Source organism: Furipterus horrens, unplaced genomic scaffold (assembly GCF_987537825.1).
Source record: "Furipterus horrens unplaced genomic scaffold, mFurHor1.1.pri manual_scaffold_6, whole genome shotgun sequence".
Taxonomy (NCBI): Eukaryota; Metazoa; Chordata; class Mammalia; order Chiroptera; family Furipteridae; genus Furipterus; species Furipterus horrens.
In genome coordinates, this window is record NW_028327176.1 from 30,073,025 (window position 1) to 30,091,197 (window position 18,173).

Here is an 18,173-nt window from a genome sequence, read left to right on the forward strand (position 1 = left end):
TAGTTCCCCAAGAGGCCTCCTTGTCTTCTCCCAGCATTGGGGCCTTTGGACGCTTCCGGGCGCTGCGGGCAATTTTACGAGGAGCCCTGGGCTCCTCCCAAGCTCTTCCCTCACGGCCCCCTCCCCCAGCCTCACCTTTCTCCCCTCCCCGCTCCTCCGCTCCTCCTTCTCACCCCTTCTCCGCTACCAAGCTAGGGTGACCAGGCAAGGCCGAGCTGCCGCCGCCGGCGGGGCGCAGGAGGGTCGGCGAGCACTGGCGGGCGAACTGCACTCTAGGGAGGCACCTCGGCCCGCCCTCCTCCAGGGCGAGCCCGGAGGGGGCCCGGACCCGCGCTGGGCGGGGAAAGCTGCCTGGCTCCTCCCCTCTCTGCCCTCCCCAAAGTTGCGGTCTTCCCCGGGGCCCGACAGTCTTATGATCCAGCGGATCCTCCTGGGGAAGCCGGGCCGGGGAGAGGACACGGGCGCCGAGCGGCGGGGGCAGCGAGTGGGCGCGGCGACCGGGGCCCCGGAGAGGAGCCAGGCAGTGACCGAGGAGGCGGCAGCGCCCCGGGCCCGCCGCCCCCTCCCCTTGGACGGGGGGAGCCGCTGCATGGGGCCGGGGGGACAACCCTGCTGCGCGGAGCGCCGGCGGCAGCGGACCCCCCAGGCGGGCTGGGGTTGAGCCCGGTGCCGGGGCGGGGGCTCCGGGGTGACCATGCCCGGAGGCCGGCCGGCCGCAGCATGGCTCACGGGCCCGGCGCGCTGATGCTCAAGTGTGTGGTGGTCGGCGACGGGGCGGTGGGCAAGACGTGCCTACTCATGAGCTATGCCAACGACGCCTTCCCGGAGGAGTACGTGCCCACCGTCTTCGACCACTACGCAGGTAAGCCTCGGAACTGCTGACTAAGGGGCTGCTCCCCGGGTCGGGAACTTTGGAGCAACTTTGGCGGAGCCCCCTCGCTGCCTCCCTTGAGCGCTCTCCCCACTCCTCCCCCGCCGCGCCCTCTGCGGGGCGGCCGGCCCCACCCCCGCGCTTTGCCTCTCACCACCACCTTTGCGGGCATATTGGACCCTCTTTCTACCCCCACTCCCGCGTCCAGTGCCAGCTCTCGGCACTTTTCAGTCCCCTTGGCGTCCTCGGGCGACCTCCTTGACCTTCCCACAACCGCCTCCTCTACCGCCCCGAGCCCCCGGGGAAACATTTGGGGGGGGCCGGGCGAGAGAGACGTGGCTCCAGGACTTGGGAGAAGGGAACAGGCTATAGTTGCGGGCCACATCACACCCCAACCTCACGCCGCTTCATAGTGAGCTGAGCGCAAGGGAAAAGGGGTGGCATCTTCTGCAGTGCCCTCATGCCTCCAGCTGGGATGGGAGAGGAAGGTCCTGGTGGGGACGAAATTGCCCCAGAGTCTTAAGTAATCGTGAGCTTTTCTCCCTGCCCCCACTTCTGCCCCTGCAGTCAGCGTCACCGTAGGGGGCAAGCAGTACCTCCTGGGACTCTATGACACGGCCGGACAGGTGAGTGCCTTGGCCCCTGGCCTACATCCCCTTCCCTTTCCAGATTCAGAGTGTTTGCGAAGGACTGTTGGAAATTGAGCTGTCTAAGGAGGGAGGGCGTGTCTGCGAGGGGCTGCTCTGGATCAAGTCTGTCTTTCTTTCTTCAAGTCAGCAAATTAGGAAAAGGAAAAATAACCCAACAGCAACCCCAGACCCGCCCACCCCGTGTGAACCCCTGGGCTTTGAAAGTTTTTGCCTGTGTGCCTTATGTATGGAGCTTGGCATGTGGGTCCCAACTCCTGTTGCAAAGTGGCAGCGGCCAATCGTGAAGCGCCCTTATTTTTGGTTGCAGATGACCAGGTCTCCCCCCACAGCCTTCGTCTGGTCCCTCATTGGTGAGTGGGCTGCCTGCCCGAGGAGCCTGATTGGTGGGAAATGGCATCATCTAATAGGATAGGAAGGCATTTGGTCCTGGTTATGTTTATTACAACATCACTGCACTCTGGGACTCCAGTCCCTGAAAACATAATTTGTGGTGTTACCAGGGGACCACCGGGAAAAAGAAACAACCATTCAGCTACTCCCTGGGGCAGGGAGGGGCAGAAAGGGTTAGAAGTTCAGTGTGAATCTTTGAAGAAGGGCTTTATTTATTTATTTTCCCCTGGAAAGCTAGGTGACTTTGGCTTTTCTATTTTTCTGGGGGAGATATGCAGAAAGAAAATGCACACTTCTCCTGGCAGCCTCTGAGCATTATTTGCAAATTAGAGGTGGCTCCTAAAGGATTAAAGTCTCTTTTCTCTCCCTCTGTCCCAGCTCCTCCCTCTCCCCAGACTCATGTTTGCTGTGGGGCTAAGATGATTGTGTGATGAAGTTTTGCAGAATCCAGCCCTGTGATTAGATCTGAAGACTCGGGCAGAAGTTTCCCCATGTCATGCAGACTTGGGTCCTTGAGGACATGTGAGCACCTGAGGGGCTTAGTTAGTGACTGCGGGATGCCCAGTAGTAGGTTCCTTATCTGTTAAATGGGGCTTAGCACCAAGTCTGGTACACTCTGGGTAGGTGCTCAATAAAGGGGAGCTGTTCTTTGTGGCTTTTCTAGTTTTGGGTTTCAGAATTGTGGTACCAGGTTAGATTCTGAAAAAATGTTGTGTTTGGAAGGTGCCTGAATATGGCCTCTGGTTTCTAATCTGTTAGAGGAGCATCTGAGGATTGACAGAGTGTTGCAGTGGGAGGTGCCTGAGGCAGCCACTTTCTCAAAGCTGACCCAAGTCACTACAAGCAGTTCTCCCAGGGCCCCTTTTTGTCCCTGCCTTATAGTTGTTGGTTGTTCCAGCTATCAGAATGCGTGGAGACCAACTTTTAAGCTGTACAGTTAACTTGTAAACCGCAGGTTGAAATTATTGGTTGAAAGGAGACAGGTTTTAAAATATGATCTCTATTTTTAACTTCTGTCACTACTCCTTTCCTTTTCTCCTTTACTTGTCACCGAGGCCACTCTCTGACCACGAGCCCTGTTGAACAGGATGTGTATATGTCAGAACCGTTCTGTGCACATTCAGACCCGACTAACATTTACTGACTTTCTTCTGTATATCAGGCGTGAGGCAACCACGTGCAAATATTATTATATTTTCTCCACAAATCAACCTTATGAGATAGGTGATATTTCATCTTTGCTGATGAGGAAACTGGGGCTCAGAGAGGCAAGGTTGCTGACCTAAGGTCACAGCTACTGAGGTATTGCTGAGTTTAGGGCACAGGTCTGAACCTGCCCCACTTGGAAGTGGTTTTGTACACAGGAAGCCATAAGAGGTGCTGAGATACCACCTGGGTTGACTGCATTGCTTGTGTGTCGATAGCCCTGGTATTTGGAATCTTCACAGCCATTCTCTGAGTGGGAGTTGTATGCCACCTTTATAGAGCAGAGAACCCAAATCCAAAGAGTCACACAAAATTAGGGCCCACTCAGAAAACCAGGGCTTTCCATATGGCATCATAATTGCTGTTTCCCATGGAGATTGTTAAGATACATGCCAAGTGAGCTCAACCTATTAGTGAGGTTCAGATATTACTGTTTTTGCTGAGTGGTGGGATACCTCTTCTGTTGGCTAAGGTGTGTATTAGGCCTCCCTGGTGTTTCTCCCAGTGTCTAAGACTTGTTTTTGGATCAAAGTTAGTGATAACTCATCTTTCAGCATTTAAGGGTTTATTACTAATAAGCAGTCTTAGCAAAGTAATCAGTGAGATTAAATGGTAAGGGCCTACCATGTACCGAGCACTGTGCTAAGCACCTGGGAAGTCAAAAGAATAAGGTAGGGATCTGCCATGGCCAATGACAGCACAGGTGGAAGTGTCTGGGTCAGATGCCTGCTCATGCACGTTATGTAGGAGATTTCTGTTGTATTTGGTCATTAAGATGCCATGCTTCTATGAATTGGTATCAGATTTATCTTACAATAACAATAATGATAAAAACATGTACATGCTCACACATAAGAATTTTTATGGTCAGTAGAATGATGGGCTTTGGAACCATATAGGCTTGGCTCAGATGGATCCCTCCCTTGCTAGTCATGTTATTCTAGCTACGTTATTTTCTTTCTTTGCGATATAGTAAAAATGTGGATAATTTGACTCTATAGTGCAGTGTTCTAGGCCAGCTTATATTGTTTACTGTACGTAAAAGCACAGACACTGTTCTTCAATCATAGCAGATGTACAGTATATTACGAGAAAGTATTGTACTCCACCATGGGCAGCTTTGTAGGGGGAAGGGATCACAGGTGGAAGAGGACAGTGTATTATGCTTGGAGTTGATAGCAATTCCACCAGGACTGCAGATCCTACACTGTTCTCAGCAGAGGTGTGAAGCCAGCTTTGCACTTTCTGATTCCCACAGTCCCCATCATGGACCCATGGATACAGCCAAGTGCTCCTTGCTCTAAGTGCCCTGTTGTGTCTTATGGTTTTCTTCCTGAATCAGCCTGCATCCTCCATGATGAAACTCTTAGGAAAACTAAGAGTGCAGTATAGACTTTGAGAAACAAGTGGGGTATGTAGGGTTCAGTTGATTCTATTTTGGGAGGCAAAATGGGATGAGGAGGAAGCTCACAGCACTGGAAGGCAGTTACTTTCTCCAAGAAGTTCCCTCATGCCCATGGACACTCACTGTATTTGAATAATAGCAACTGTACTTCCTTCTGGTTGGAACTTCTAGTCTATGTGCTTATTCTTCTGGGTGTCTGACCCCGGTGAAGTTCAAAGCCACAGGCAAGCATTCACCCAGTTTACATATTAGGGCACTCAAGAGATGACTATACAACCATACCTCATTTTATTGCACTTTGCTTTACTGAGCTTCACCAGCAAAAAAGATTACTGCTCGCTTTACTGCGGTGGTCTGGAACAGAACCCGCAATATCTCCGAGGTATGCCTGTAGAAGATGACCGTTTGCCTTCCAGAACAGGCTGCTCCCCACGTTGACCTCTGCTGCTATTGGGCGGGAGGGAGAGAAGAGAGGGGGAGAGAAAGGGAGGGGAAGAAATATGAATGTGTGTGTGTGTTGGCCAGTGTTAGTCCCCATCACATGTTCTGCCTGCAGACATCCCTCAACATCCTAACACACTCACTGACTAGCATTGCTGCTGAAGGGAAGTCCCCTTTCCTGGCCAAGCCCCTGGGTGGTTCAGGAGCAGCTGACATTTTGACTGCCAAGCATTTTGGAGTGGAAGTTGAAGGCAGCGCCTTCCTCTTCACTGGGGCCTTGTGCAGGGGTCTGGCTTCCGGCCTGGACCTCTGGAGCTTCTCCTTTCTTGCTCGGCTTTCAAGACTTCAGTGTAGGCTCTGCAGCAGCCTCCCTGTCTGCTCAGGGAGGGACTGGGGAGACAAGATTTCCCTCCTGCCTCTGCACTGTTTGGGAGCACACGGAAGGTGGGAAGAGCTCTCGCTCTCTGTGTAGCTATAGCTGAGTGGTGGGGAGCTGCCTGCTCTGGAGCTGCTGGCTCCAGGCTGATCGCTTAATCCTTGGCAGGGAGGCAGAACTTGATACCCCAAAGAGAGAGGACTGATGCCCAGTTTATCCCAGGTCCCAGAATACCCACACTCAGGAGGGCGTGTTGGGGGTGAGTTTGGGTTCCCTAGAGTTCCAGATTTAGCCACTGCCTCGGTGTGTGGAAGTCCATATGTGTGCTTTGGGGCGTGCTGTTGCTATGTGTGTTAACTTAAACGCACTCAAGTTCAAGGGCACATACATGAGCGCTATAAATACCCTTTACTCAGGTGTCCCTTGTGGTTGCTTTTTTAGTGACAATCCAGATCTGTTTCTTATCTGACATAGCCCAGCAGCTGTGGCTGCCCTGAGAGCCCTCTGGGCGCCCAGGGAAGCACTTCCTCTCCAGAAGGGTATCTCCGTGGGAGGCAGCCTCAGAATCCCCTGCTTGCCCTGCCTTCCTTCCATATTTCCTGGGGCAGCACCCAGGGCCCTGTACAAAGGGAAGGGGAAAAGAGGAGGGCCAGGGTGAGCTCCTCCCACCTTCAGGAAGCTAGTGTTCCTTACAATACCTTCCCAAGTAGACTTTTCCCAGATGAGGAAATTGAGAGTAGTGGGCTTATGGAAAGCAGACAGAGCTATGATTAGAGTAAAAGTTTTCTTTACTTTGGAAGGGGCCTGCAGGGAAAATCAGTAGGGCTTAGGAAGTGCCCACTCCCTTTACCCAGGCTCAAGGTCCCTACAGCCCCTCATTACATCCACAAGGGACCCAAGGAGCAGAGTTTAGGAGGAGCCACAGGGTTCCTTCCAGATATCAACTGCAACAGGTGAGATGCGGGCACTAAGCATCCTGGTTTCCCTTGGTAACCTACTGAAGATTTGTTATCTGTGCATTTTGCTAATCTTTTTAGAAGCTATTTATATCTCCAGCCTGCACCCTGTTGCTTGGAATGCTGGCTTCCTCCTCTGTGTTGGGAAGGCGGATGGCCTTTGTTGGCTCCACAGCCTTTGCAATGACTGAATGCCCTGCGTTTCCCTCTCTTGGGACTCTGGTAGGTTTGGGATGTGCCAGCTCAGACAGGCAGATGGGGGTGGGGACAGTCTCCATCAGCTCTGATTGGTTTCTCTTTATGCCTCAAATGGGCCTGTCCCCTTTCTGACCCTTTGATCTATCTGGCTTCTCCACTTCTGTCATGATTCTCTCGAGGTTTTGTGACATTTACAACCCTGGGAACCAAAGCTTTCCAGCAGGTGTCTCAGGAATGGGCGTTGCAGGTGTACTGCTGGGGGCAGGGGCAGTGCGCAGCCGCCTTGGAGCTGAGCCTGTGTTGCCATTTTCTGTGTGTGCTGAGATATGAAAAAGCTGGGAAGCATGGCTTGAAAACTCATGGGCCAGAGGCCTAAAGCTGGGTTTTTGTGGTTTTGTTGTGGAATTTGGGGTTTCAGGAGCTGAGACCTAGTGGTATTAAAATGAAACAAAACAAAGCAGCTCTCCATAGGGGTATCAGTTTCTGGCAGTGACACATGTGTTGGCAGCAGCAGGTCCTACCAAGAGGCCTCAGATGCAGAACAGCAATGCTGCGAGGAGGGGGCAAGAAAAGCAGTGACAAAGAAACAAAACCAAGGACCATGCATGTCTTTTGAAAGAACTAAAATTTGTGAGCCTCCGCCGAATGTCCCTTTCACTTGGAGGGGCTTGGTTTTGCCCTAATTTGGCATGCTAGAGTCAAGGAGCAGCTTCCTTGACCCTCAGCAGTTCACTCTTCCTCTTTTAGTTTCAGGCAGGCAGCTGCTTTGCATGAGGAAGCGATGGGACACCCAGCAAGGGAGGCTGCATGGCGTGGCAGGATGGCCATGGCTGGGTCATCGGAGCTCCTCCAGGTCTCTTGGCTCCCCCAGTAGAACTCTGCCAGGTCCTCTGCCTGCCACGCCTCCTGGACTGGTTCTTGCTCTCTCTAAGCTCCATGAGGACAGACCACTGTGTCTGTATTTTCTCTACCACTTTTCTAGCACTTAACCCAGAACCTGGTGCATGGAGGGCACACATCAACTATATCTGGGATTGCATTGACTCTCATTTGGCTGTAAAGTCATTTTTGCTAAAAGGTTAACCAAACACTAAGGTTTTAGCTATTAGGCAATAGCTTCAGGCACAACCCCTTTCTTGGAAAAAAAGCTTTGTTAATGCAGTAGACCTCATCGAAGTTAAAGGGAGTGGTAGTATGGAGGTGTCATCAGGCCATCGATTTGTCCCTACCCGGAACCTGGGATTTATGGATCACCCATGGGCTCCATCCCCCGGAACTGTCTCTCAGGCTCCCGCCTTTGTATCTTACCTGAGACCTCTCACTCTCTGATGATCATTAGGAGGAAGCAGCTTGGCAGTGAAAGTGTGGGTTGCAGATTTTCCAGACCAACTCTGATCCTCCTTGCACCTGTGAGCTGTGGGCCAGTCAGCTCACCTCTGGGAGCTCCCTCCCTCCCCGTGCACAGGAGATAATGTCTGCCTCGCACGGTTGCTGTGGGAGTTTAGAGGTGAGGTGCAGTTGCCTGCTATGGCCTGGTGCTGAGCCTGTGGTTCCTGAGAGTGGTGGCCCAGACCCGCCTGGGGCGGGTTTCCACACACGTTCAGTTGTTCAGTTCGGTTGGTGTTGACTCAATGCTTGCTGTGTCCGACCTTCTGTGGGAGAAGAAAGGGGGGACCAGATTGCAGAAGGGCCCACCTTTGCAACTGGAAAAGCTCATTCTGTGAGACTGGGCGCTGCATGGTTCCAGCTAGGAAGAGGTGGCAGGAGTGAGCTTTCTGGGAGGTCCAGGCTTCAAGGGAGAGGTGAGAAGTGGCAGAATATCCTGGTTACCTCTGTGGGCTCCCACCTTGGACTGCCGGGACCCGCTTCCTAGCAAGGAGCTTGACCTCTCAAAACCTCAGTTTCCTTATTTGTGTAATGGGGATTATATTGTAGAGTCATTGGGTCAAATCAGAGCTTCTCAGCTGCCAGATAACAGATGTTCTCAGGCTTAAGGCTGCAGGGTGGGGCTTGGGACACACAGCCCTGGGCTGAGGTAGTTCCTCCCGACTTGAGCAGTACAGCCTCAGTCACTTAACCTGCTGTTTGCTGAACACAAAATACTTCTCTGTATCATGAAGTGAAAGCTTGGGATGCATTGGACTAAATGAGGTCAAGCCGGGCAGAGTCATGGGAGTTCATAGTCTGGGTGGGGAGTGCAGGCATGGGGTTCCCGAAATGTCCGTTTATGAATCTCAGATCCCTGCTATCAGTGTCAACATGTGGAATAGGGCTGCTAACTAAATTATGGAGTTTCTCACCTGATAATTGACAACTTAGTCATTAGGAGATATTAATCTGGTGCTGTGTTGCTTGTTGATGTTAATATAACAGAAAATGAGGGATGGGGCCTTATATTGTTTGTTGCTATTTCCTTTCAGGTGACTGGTGGGAATAGCCAACCAGCCTATCCCCAGACTTGCCAGCCCTTCCTGGGCTCAGGTTAGAATTTGGGGTTTAATAATAACACACTGGTCGTTGAGTAGCATTTTTACAGAGTACAGAGCATGTTGCATTTTACAGAGTGCAAGGCATGTTGCATGTGAGGCTTCTCACCTGCTCCAAAAGTAAAGGAAGCAAATGGTCCCCTCATTTTGTAGGTGTGGGAAGATCAGTGACTTGCTCCAGACCACACAGCTGGTAAAAGGTAACACCAAGATCACAGGGCACACTGTCCAACACAAGTCCTGGCTTCTCAATGTTAAATTACTCATGCAAAGCAGCTTGACCGTGGTAGAGTGTCTCCTTTAATCACATATATTCTGTTGCTGAATATTTCATGTGAAAAGTATATTGCTCTTCTGGACAGAAGAGTTGGTGGAGTGGTGTCTATAGGTGGAACAGTAGAGGCTGCTTCTAAAATGGCTCCAAAAAACCCGCAATTGTCGCCCCCCCCCCCCACCACCTGGGAATGTAAGGGTGTTTTGTCAGCATTTGTTCATGAACCTGGACTCTTGCTTAAAAAGAGACATGGCTGGGTGGCTGCGTTGCTGGCTAGGGCGTGGGAAGAGCTCAGTGCCATTTGTGTTGCAGGTGTGGCCTCTTCCCAGGAAGGAGGAACAGGGACCCTTCTGTGCTGACAGGAGCTGACTCTCCTCTGGCCCAGGAGACAGGGCTCCCCCACTGCCCCTGTGAGCTCTCGCCCCTGCCCTGCCTGCGAGCCTTGACTTGACCTTCACTTGCTGTTTGGGGGCTGCTGAGCAGGACAGCTTTGGCCTGCAGATGGCAGGCGTCTTTGCCGTCCCAAGCAGCTGCCCCAACCAAGCCTTTCTTTTCCACAAGAATTTTCATATTCAGGTGGAAACTGCCATTTCAGATCTGTTTGTCTCTCTTCCATTTGAATATGACCTGGATACACACAAAACCTTTTCTCTCACCTACTACTCATTTTGCTTGCCGCCTTGGGCTGTCCCCATCGACATCACCCCTGTGTGAGCTCCTGCCCGTATCCTCCCACCTGGGCTGGCTGTTAGGACTAGATGAAAACATTCATGCAGCCAGTCAGCACCCATTCCCCAAGCACCAAATCGGGCTGAGACCTGTGCCAGGGGCGGGGCTTACAAAACAGGTCAGGCCCAGGCCATGCCCCCTGGAGCTCACAGTTCAGTGGAGGGGCCAACTGTGAGTGATGGAGGGGAGTGGGTGCCTGTTCACCCGGGACACAGAGGAGGCCACGTTCTGTCCTTCCAAGGAGATATGAACTGCTCCTAAGAGCTAAGCTGACCAAGGGGTTCTCTAGGTTGATTTTTTTTTTAAATAATTTATTTGCTATAGCTTATTTGTTTGTTTGATTTTATTTTTAGAGAGAGGGAAAAGGAGAAAGAGAGGGAGAGAAACATCACTGTGTGGTTGCCTCTCACTCACGCCCCCAACTGGGAACCTGACGTGCAACCTAGTAATGGGCCCTAACTGGAAATCGAACCAGCGACACTTGACTCGCAGGCCGACGCTCAATCCACTGAGCCACAGAAGCCAGGCTCTAGGTTGATTTTTGATGGAGAAAGTTGCTCAGATTGGATTTTTACATGTACCAGATGCCTAAGAAGGGTTTGATTTACTGTGGTGCTTGCTTGTCAGATGTGCAACTCAGACCAACATGTATCTCTCCAGAGAACTTAGAAATCTGAATTGCTAGGCTCTACCCCAGACCTGAATCAGAAACTTTGGGACATCTCTGTTACAATGAGCCCTGCAGGTGATTCTGATGCAGGAGGAAAAATCAGAGCCACAGAGGGAGTTAATGACTCTTTGTGGGCTTATGTGCCTCCTCTTAGCAAGCCACCTTCGCTGCCCCTCCTCCAACACACACACACACACACACACCACGTGCACACACACCCTTACTGGACACACTGTCCCTGGAGTGCATAATTTATTCATTTTTAACCCCTGCCCCACCAAACACACCTCCTTTCTGGTTCTTTATACATGGTTGTGACTCTCCATATTTGTTGCAGTGAATTGAAGCATTCAGCCACAGGTGCTGCCTTCCTCTCTCTCCAGGCAGAGATGGGGCCAAGGCACGCTCAGGGAACAGAAGCAGAACTTTCTAAGCCTCCCTTGGCTCCACTGCGATGCTGTCTGGCCCAGGGCTGGGCACCCAGTAAGCTCTATGTGCATTCTTTGATGAGCCATTTTCACTCCTGTACATTAAGTGGCCAACAGAGGGGTCCTGGACCCTGCTCCATTCTTGGGAGCCGAGGGTGGTACTCTGGGTGGTGACAGGCCTGCCCCTGAGGAGGGGTGCCAGTGTGGCTGTGCTGAGCTAGTTCCAAAGCAACACATGGGCAACGAGGTCCTTTTGTATTAAAACTCCCCAGGCAGGTCACCAGGGAGGGTGGGAGGAAGGGCTGTCACTCAGATACCCATCTCGGCAGTCACTACCTTTCTGGCTGACCCAAGCTCTCTGTGTGTCCTCCTTCATGCCTCCATTCTCCTATGTGCACACACACATATGCACACACACCCCATTTTACAATTCTTCCTCCCATCCTCCTCTCTTCCTTTCTCTCCCTCTCTCTCCTCCCTCTCTCACTCCCTCTCCTTTTCTCCCCCTTTCTTTCTTACCCCCTCACCACCAAAATTGTTCTAGTATAGAGAAACTGTCCTCTTTCAAATGGCATAATGGTTGGGATTACAGATGAGTTGGCTCAAAGTATGCTTCCTTTAGGAGCCACTGCTGAGAAAGAGCATTTAATTCTGATTGTCCAGTTCAATTAAAATTCCATTTATCCCAGCTTAATTTTCAAAGGCAGTCCTACCTAGCAAGCTTGTTTGGGGCTCACATGTACTACCTTAGGGTGTTTCTAGCGGGGTTCTTGGCCCTGAAGGGATGGGAAAGGGGCTTTGTCTGGCGGGAGGCAGTTTCTGGTTTTCATCCAGCTGCAGAACGTGAGACGGTCCTTTTGAGGCTGAGGCATTCTGTGCCACCTCCTCAGTGACTCCAGCCCTCTTGAGGTTGAACCCTTTCTTTCAATTTCAACTGAGCCAATTGTCTGTTGGCTATAGTCTAAGCATTTGGTTCTATTCACATGTAAATCTGTACTCAGCACCCAGATGGTAATGTGGCACAGAGCACTTAGCACAAGGTTTGGGGGGGCCCAGGAAGAAAGCAGGTATATATTGGATTTAGGAGAATATTTCAGAAAAATTATTATGGAAAGAACCTTGGCCATGACTTTATCACCTCCGCATTGGCTTTCTTATCAGCTCTCTTTGAAGGGAATTCTGATCTGTCTGGACATTACCAAAGGTCTTTAAAATCAGGTTGTAGGTGGTCATTTTAATGCATTGCTCATTGAAGCACAATAGAACTGACCTCTTAACTCACGGACCCCGTTAGTAGAAAGGCTGCCAGGTCTGTTTGGATAAAATATTGGCCAGGGTGTGTATTGTTCTCTATCAAGTCCAGATCTATAGGAATCCTTCAGTGTGTTCTATGTCAGGTGTCCCTCCAGGGTGCCTTGTTGGCCCTCGATTGGAAGCAAGGGAAAGAGGGAGCAGAGAATGGGCTGACCTGCTCAGCTCTGGCTTGACAGGAGGGGAAACCCAAATGCTGCCTGCTGCCCTGGGGGAGCCCTGCCACCTCGCCAGTGTGGAAGCAGCCGGCCTAGGCAGGCTGGTGTTAATGAAAGAAGTGCAATTCCTTGGAATTCCTGGTGGACCAAACTGCATAATATACAGGTTTATTCCTGTTTCTTTAAAAAAAAAAAAAAATTGAGATACAACTCACATTCAATGAATTTTATATATCCACAAAATTGTACAATTCACACTATTTAATTCCAGAATTTTTCATGACCCCTTAAAGAAACCCTGTACCTTGTTGGCAGTCACTCTATTCTCCCTCCCCCCAACTCCTAGCAACCACTAATCTATTTCCTGTCTCTGGATTTGCCTATTCTGGACGTTTCACATAAATGGAAACATGCAATAAGTGACCTTTTATGTTTGGCTTCTTTCATTTAGCATGGTGTTTTCAAGGTTCATCTGTGTTGTAGAATGTATCATACTTCATTTCTTTTATGGCTGAATAATTCTTGTCTGTCCTTTTTATTCTCTTTTGTCAGTCTTTATTACATGGGCATTTGCCCCAAGCTCTGAGAACCATTTTCCAGGTTGTGAGGTAGAGGGCGGGTCTGCTGGTCATGCAGGCCCTAGGTAGGGGTAGGGGTGGTCTCCCCTCCACCCCCCCCTCCCAGTGTCCTAGTTTTTTCTGTGCCTCTGTTCACAAACTCTCCTACCTCCATCCCCAACCTTATGTCTTTATTTATCAAATACATGTGTTTCTGTTAAACACAGGTGAAGTGAGTGAGGAACATTAAGATTCATCTGATAGGGTTCTTCCCCTGTAGGAGCTTAGAGCCCAGTGGGAGGGGAAGATGTATACAGATGACCAAAATGCAAGTAGAAACTGAGAAGGTGAAAATGGTGACGTGTGAGAGGTGTCATAAAGGTACCCAGCTGCCTGGCCACTTGCCCAGAGCCTCACAAATAGGCAGGGTCTCAATGGGGCCATCTCGATTCATCTAGTGCCTTGGTTTTACTGAGGCACTCACAGGTCATTTTGTCTGCAGGTCTGATCTGTGTTGATTCCTAAAGATCCAGATATAAATGAGGTTGCCAGAGGGTTAGTTTACCATGTGGTCTCAGTGAAAAAATGAACACAAGACATAAATCAGAAGCCCACAAAAGAAGAAAAGCAAATAGCCAGTGAACACATGATATGCAAAGACATGCACATAAAAACTTTTTTTCACCTGTCACACTGGACAAGATGGAAAAAAAAATTGTTACCCAGGAGTCAGGGAAGTGGGTGCTCTGTGCACCATTGTTGGGAGTAAAATCAGACACAAACCATTTGGAGGTTCTTTTTGCGTTGTAAGACTGTTTCAGCGTGGGGGGGGGGGCGGTGGGGTTCCCTACCCATACAACAAGCAGACCTCAGCAGGGTTGTCCAAGAAGTTAACTCAGTTCTGATACTTACCTACCCAAAGACAGCATCAGAGTCCACAAGTTAACGGTTCAGTCAAGACTCTCCCTACCACCCACCCCACCCTTTCCACTTCAGCCTCAAGCCCACGTTGTTTACCCGTGCTTCTGACCAACCAGTTACAGACTGGAGGTTCCAAGGACCCCCACCAACTCCAGGTGCCAATTGCAAGTCCAGGTTGTTAATCTGCACTTCTGACCAACTGGCTGTAAGTCACTTTCCCATGGTTCCCTCCTCAAGGGGCTCCATAAATTTGCTACAGCAGATCACTGAACTCAGAGAGACATGTTAGTTACTGGATCACGGGTTTGATGTAGAAGGACATAGCTCAGGGACAGCCAGATGTAGAGCTGTATAGGGCAAGGCGCGTGGGGGGGGCTTTCAGACCCTCTCTGAGCATGCCGCTCTCCTAGCACCGCCACGCATTCACCAACCTGGGTGCCTCCAAACTGTATCCTTTTGGATTTCTATGGAGGCTTTATTACACAGGCACAACTGGGTAAATCGTTGGCCATTGGTAATTGATTCAACTTCAGCCCCTCTTCCTTCTCCCTCCCCAGGAGTGGTGGGGAGGAGTTGGGACTTCAAATTCCAACCCTCTGATCACATGGTTGGGGCTCCTGGAACAGGCCCCCATCGTTAGGTGGGGTCCAAAAGTCACCTCATTAACATAACAAGAGACATCTTTGTGCTCTCAGCACTTAGAAAATTCCAAGGGTTTTAGGAGCTCTATGCCATAAAAGGGGATCAAGACCAAATATATATTTCTTATAAATCACAATATCACAGACATTAATTTGGCAAAAACCCTTAAATTGCGATGATCCATTTCTTTGAATTTATGCCAAAACATTCAGAGTATACAAATATTTACATAAAGTGATATTTATAATAGTGGTAAGTTATAAGCATGTTAATGCAAAGTGATTTGTTAAATGATAGCATGATGTGTATTAGAATAATCACAGCCATTAAAAACTGCTTTCAACAAATATTTAAAGGTATGTGAAAAGGCTAATGATGTGTTAGTGTGAAAAAAAGTAGGAATCAAAACTATATATAGCATGATTACAGCTTTGAAGAATATGTGTATGTATAATATGCAAGGAAAAAACCAGAACAAAATTGTCAAATTGTTAAAGTGGTTAGTTCTAGGTGGTGATATAGAATATTTTTAGTAATTTACTTCTTTATATTTCATTCTGTTTTCCTCTAATTTTATTTTATTTATGTAATTTTTTTTTTTAATTCTCACTCAAGAACTTTTGTTTTTTTCATTGCTTTTTAGAGAGAGAGGAAGGGAGAGAGAGAAACATTGATGTAAGAGAGATGCGTGGATTGATTGCCTCCCGTACCTGCCCTGACCCAGGATTTCATCAGGGTCTAGAGCAGGGGATCAACCCATAACCTAGGTATGTGCTCTAACCGGGAATCTGACCTGCAAAATTGGCCATGGGAAGGTGCTCCAACCAACTGAGCCACACTTGGCTAAGGCCCTCCAATTTTTAAAAAAGTTATTTTAGCTCTGGCTGGTGTGGCTCAGTTGGTTGGAGCATTGTCTGCTAAGCTGGAGGGTCACAGGTTTGATTTCCAGTCAGGGCACATGCCTAGGTTGTGGGTTAAGTCCCTGGGCGGTGCATGGTGTGTGAATGTTTCTCTCTTGAATCAATGTTTCCCTCCTTCTCTCTCTCCTTCCCTCCCCCTCTTTCCTTCCCTCCCCCTCTCTAAAATCAGTAAGCATGTCTTCAGGTGAAGATAAAAGAAAGGTTACTTTAATAAAGTTGTATGTGCAGATGCCCTAAAGAGTCAAAAATTTTATAAGATCCTGTTATGAAGAAACGAAAGATCCCTCTCCACTTCCCCTGCAGTAAAGTACTTTTCCACTCCCCTGAGGCAACCACTTTCAGTTTTTAGCTGTTTATTTTGGTAAAGAAAAAAATATGTGTGCGTATCTGTGTGTCTGTGTGTAGTGTGTGTGTATATATATATATATATATCGTTGGCGGCGGCGGTAGCCGTCCGTCTCGAGAGACGATGGTGTAGCTTCTTAAGAGTCTATCTGCACCGCCGAGAATGGCTGTGCAGTCCGACTCGGGAGTGACACGGTATCTGTCTCCTCCCGTGTTGAATCGACATCTTGCGATGACGCTGGAGTGTCCTCTCCAGTGAAGCTGAAGCTACAGAGCCTGGGCAGGGTGATATGGAGGGTCTGCTGTTGCCCATGCAGCAGACCCCCCCTCTCTTCGCAGCTGAAGGGTCCAAGGGAAAGACGGAGTCAATACAGCTTGGCTTCAGGTGCGCCGCAGGAGTTGCCGGTGTTGACTACAACATCAAACCGCCTTAGGGACTCCAGCTCCGGATTTTCTGTCGGGGTTTACTCCCTTAGCCTTTCCCCTGAAGAGGTATGCCGCAAGGCAGCAGAGGTTTTTTGGAGTCAGAGTTTTCCTTCTCTGATGTGCCCTGACTGGAAGATCGAACCAGCGACACTTAGCTCGCAGGCCGACGCTCAATCCACTGAGCCAAACCAGCCAGGGTTATATATATATATATATATCCTCTATTGACTTTAGACCATGCACGGTGGGGCTTCGGCTCTCTTTCACACATACTTTCCACTTCCCATCCACTCTTTCCCAGTAGTTTTATTGTAATTTGACCACTGGTGAGTGGTTGTATATATATTTTCCTTTACTACCATTTGCTTTTTTAAAAAATGTACCCTTTCCGTGTGACCCAACATATAGGTATTCTATCAGTTCCTTCTTGGAGGCATCCTTCCTGAGCCAGACCTGCTCCATGTGGGCTGATTGCCTGTAGGATGACAGTTGTCATGTGGGATTTCCCTTCTTCCTTATTGGAATTCCCTTTGGCTGTCTCCCTCATGTGAGCTGTTTTTGACATTTTTGTGTTTTCTTGGTTTATTCCCTCATTTTTGTGGAACATATATTTTATTAATTTCCTGAGGAAAGATGCGGTGTAGGCAAAACTTTTTGGCACCTACTATGTTTGAAACTGTTTTTATTTCCTTCATACCTTATTAACAGTTTGAAAGTAGATCAGAAATCACTGTTTTCCTTCAGAACTTTGAAGAAAAATGTCTCCATTGTCTTCTAGCTTCAATTTATGCTGTTACAAGGTCTGATGTCAATCTTATCCTTGATTCATTGTTGGGAATCTGGCTTTCCTCACTGGAAACTTTGAGGATCTACCATTTCACCATCCTGAAGTTTCACAGTCATGGACTTTGGGGTAGCTTGCTGGCTATTGCAAGCCCTTTCAATCTAGAAACCCATGTCCTTCAGTGCTGAGAAATTTTCATGGCTTATTTCTTTGATTTCTTCACTTCCAGTTAAACTTCTATTACACTAGGTGTTTAGATGTTGCAATTCTTGGGACAGTCCTCTAATTTCCTTATACATGGTAGGACGAAAGTAGGTTTACAGTTGTTCATATGGAAAATAATAGAATAATTAGTAAATAATAATACAAGAATAAACTTTGTTTCATGTACTCACAACTTTAAACCCACTTTTGCCACACTTTGTATTTGTTCTCTGTGTGTCTTTTTACTCTATTTTGGGGAGAATTCCTCAAAGTTACAGTGATGTATATTCTTTCCAGTGCCTGCTGTCCTGTGTACCTTTCCTTAGCATCAGGGTACCTAAAACATATGCATTCTTAGGACACTTGTTTGCAATTGAGGCTTTGCAGCAAAAGGGATTAGAAGTCTCAGAGGAGATTTATATTTCTTCTGGGTCCTGAAACTACTTGATGAACTTTCCATTTCATGAGAGCATGGCTTTCTAGAGACCATATGTGTGTGCCTGTGAGGTCCAGCATCTTACCATACCATGAGGCAGAGCTGGATAGACATTAATATTCTAATTATTCATTTTCTCCTTTGCTAGACTCTGTGTAGAGGCTACATAGACCATGCATTTTTAGTTAATATTTTTCAGACAGGCCAAAACATACTCTATTAGGTTACAGCTTTCTTTAAACTTTAGTTACCGTGGTTAGATTTGGGTGTTTTCAAATGTCTCAGTTATCTCAGTATGACCCATACTACAGATGACTAATAACTATTATTGATTTTTATTAATTTAATTCTCAAAATGTAGCCGTATGTCAGATTATTAGGTTCTCCTA

The 18,173-nt window shown here is 48.6% G+C and overlaps 1 protein-coding gene across 1 annotated transcript in view; it reads left to right on the top strand.

Annotated features, from left to right (window-relative positions):
• The first annotated feature begins 285 nt into the window (after positions 1-285).
• RHOQ (ras homolog family member Q) overlaps positions 286-18,173 on the top strand; it is a 40,323-nt gene continuing 22,435 nt past the window's right edge. The window contains exons 1-2 of the mRNA XM_090281245.1: positions 286-862; positions 1,439-1,497. Of these exons, the coding sequence (XP_090137371.1) occupies positions 721-862; positions 1,439-1,497 (201 nt within the window). The 5' untranslated portion in view covers positions 286-720. The remainder of the gene's footprint in view (positions 863-1,438; positions 1,498-18,173) is intronic.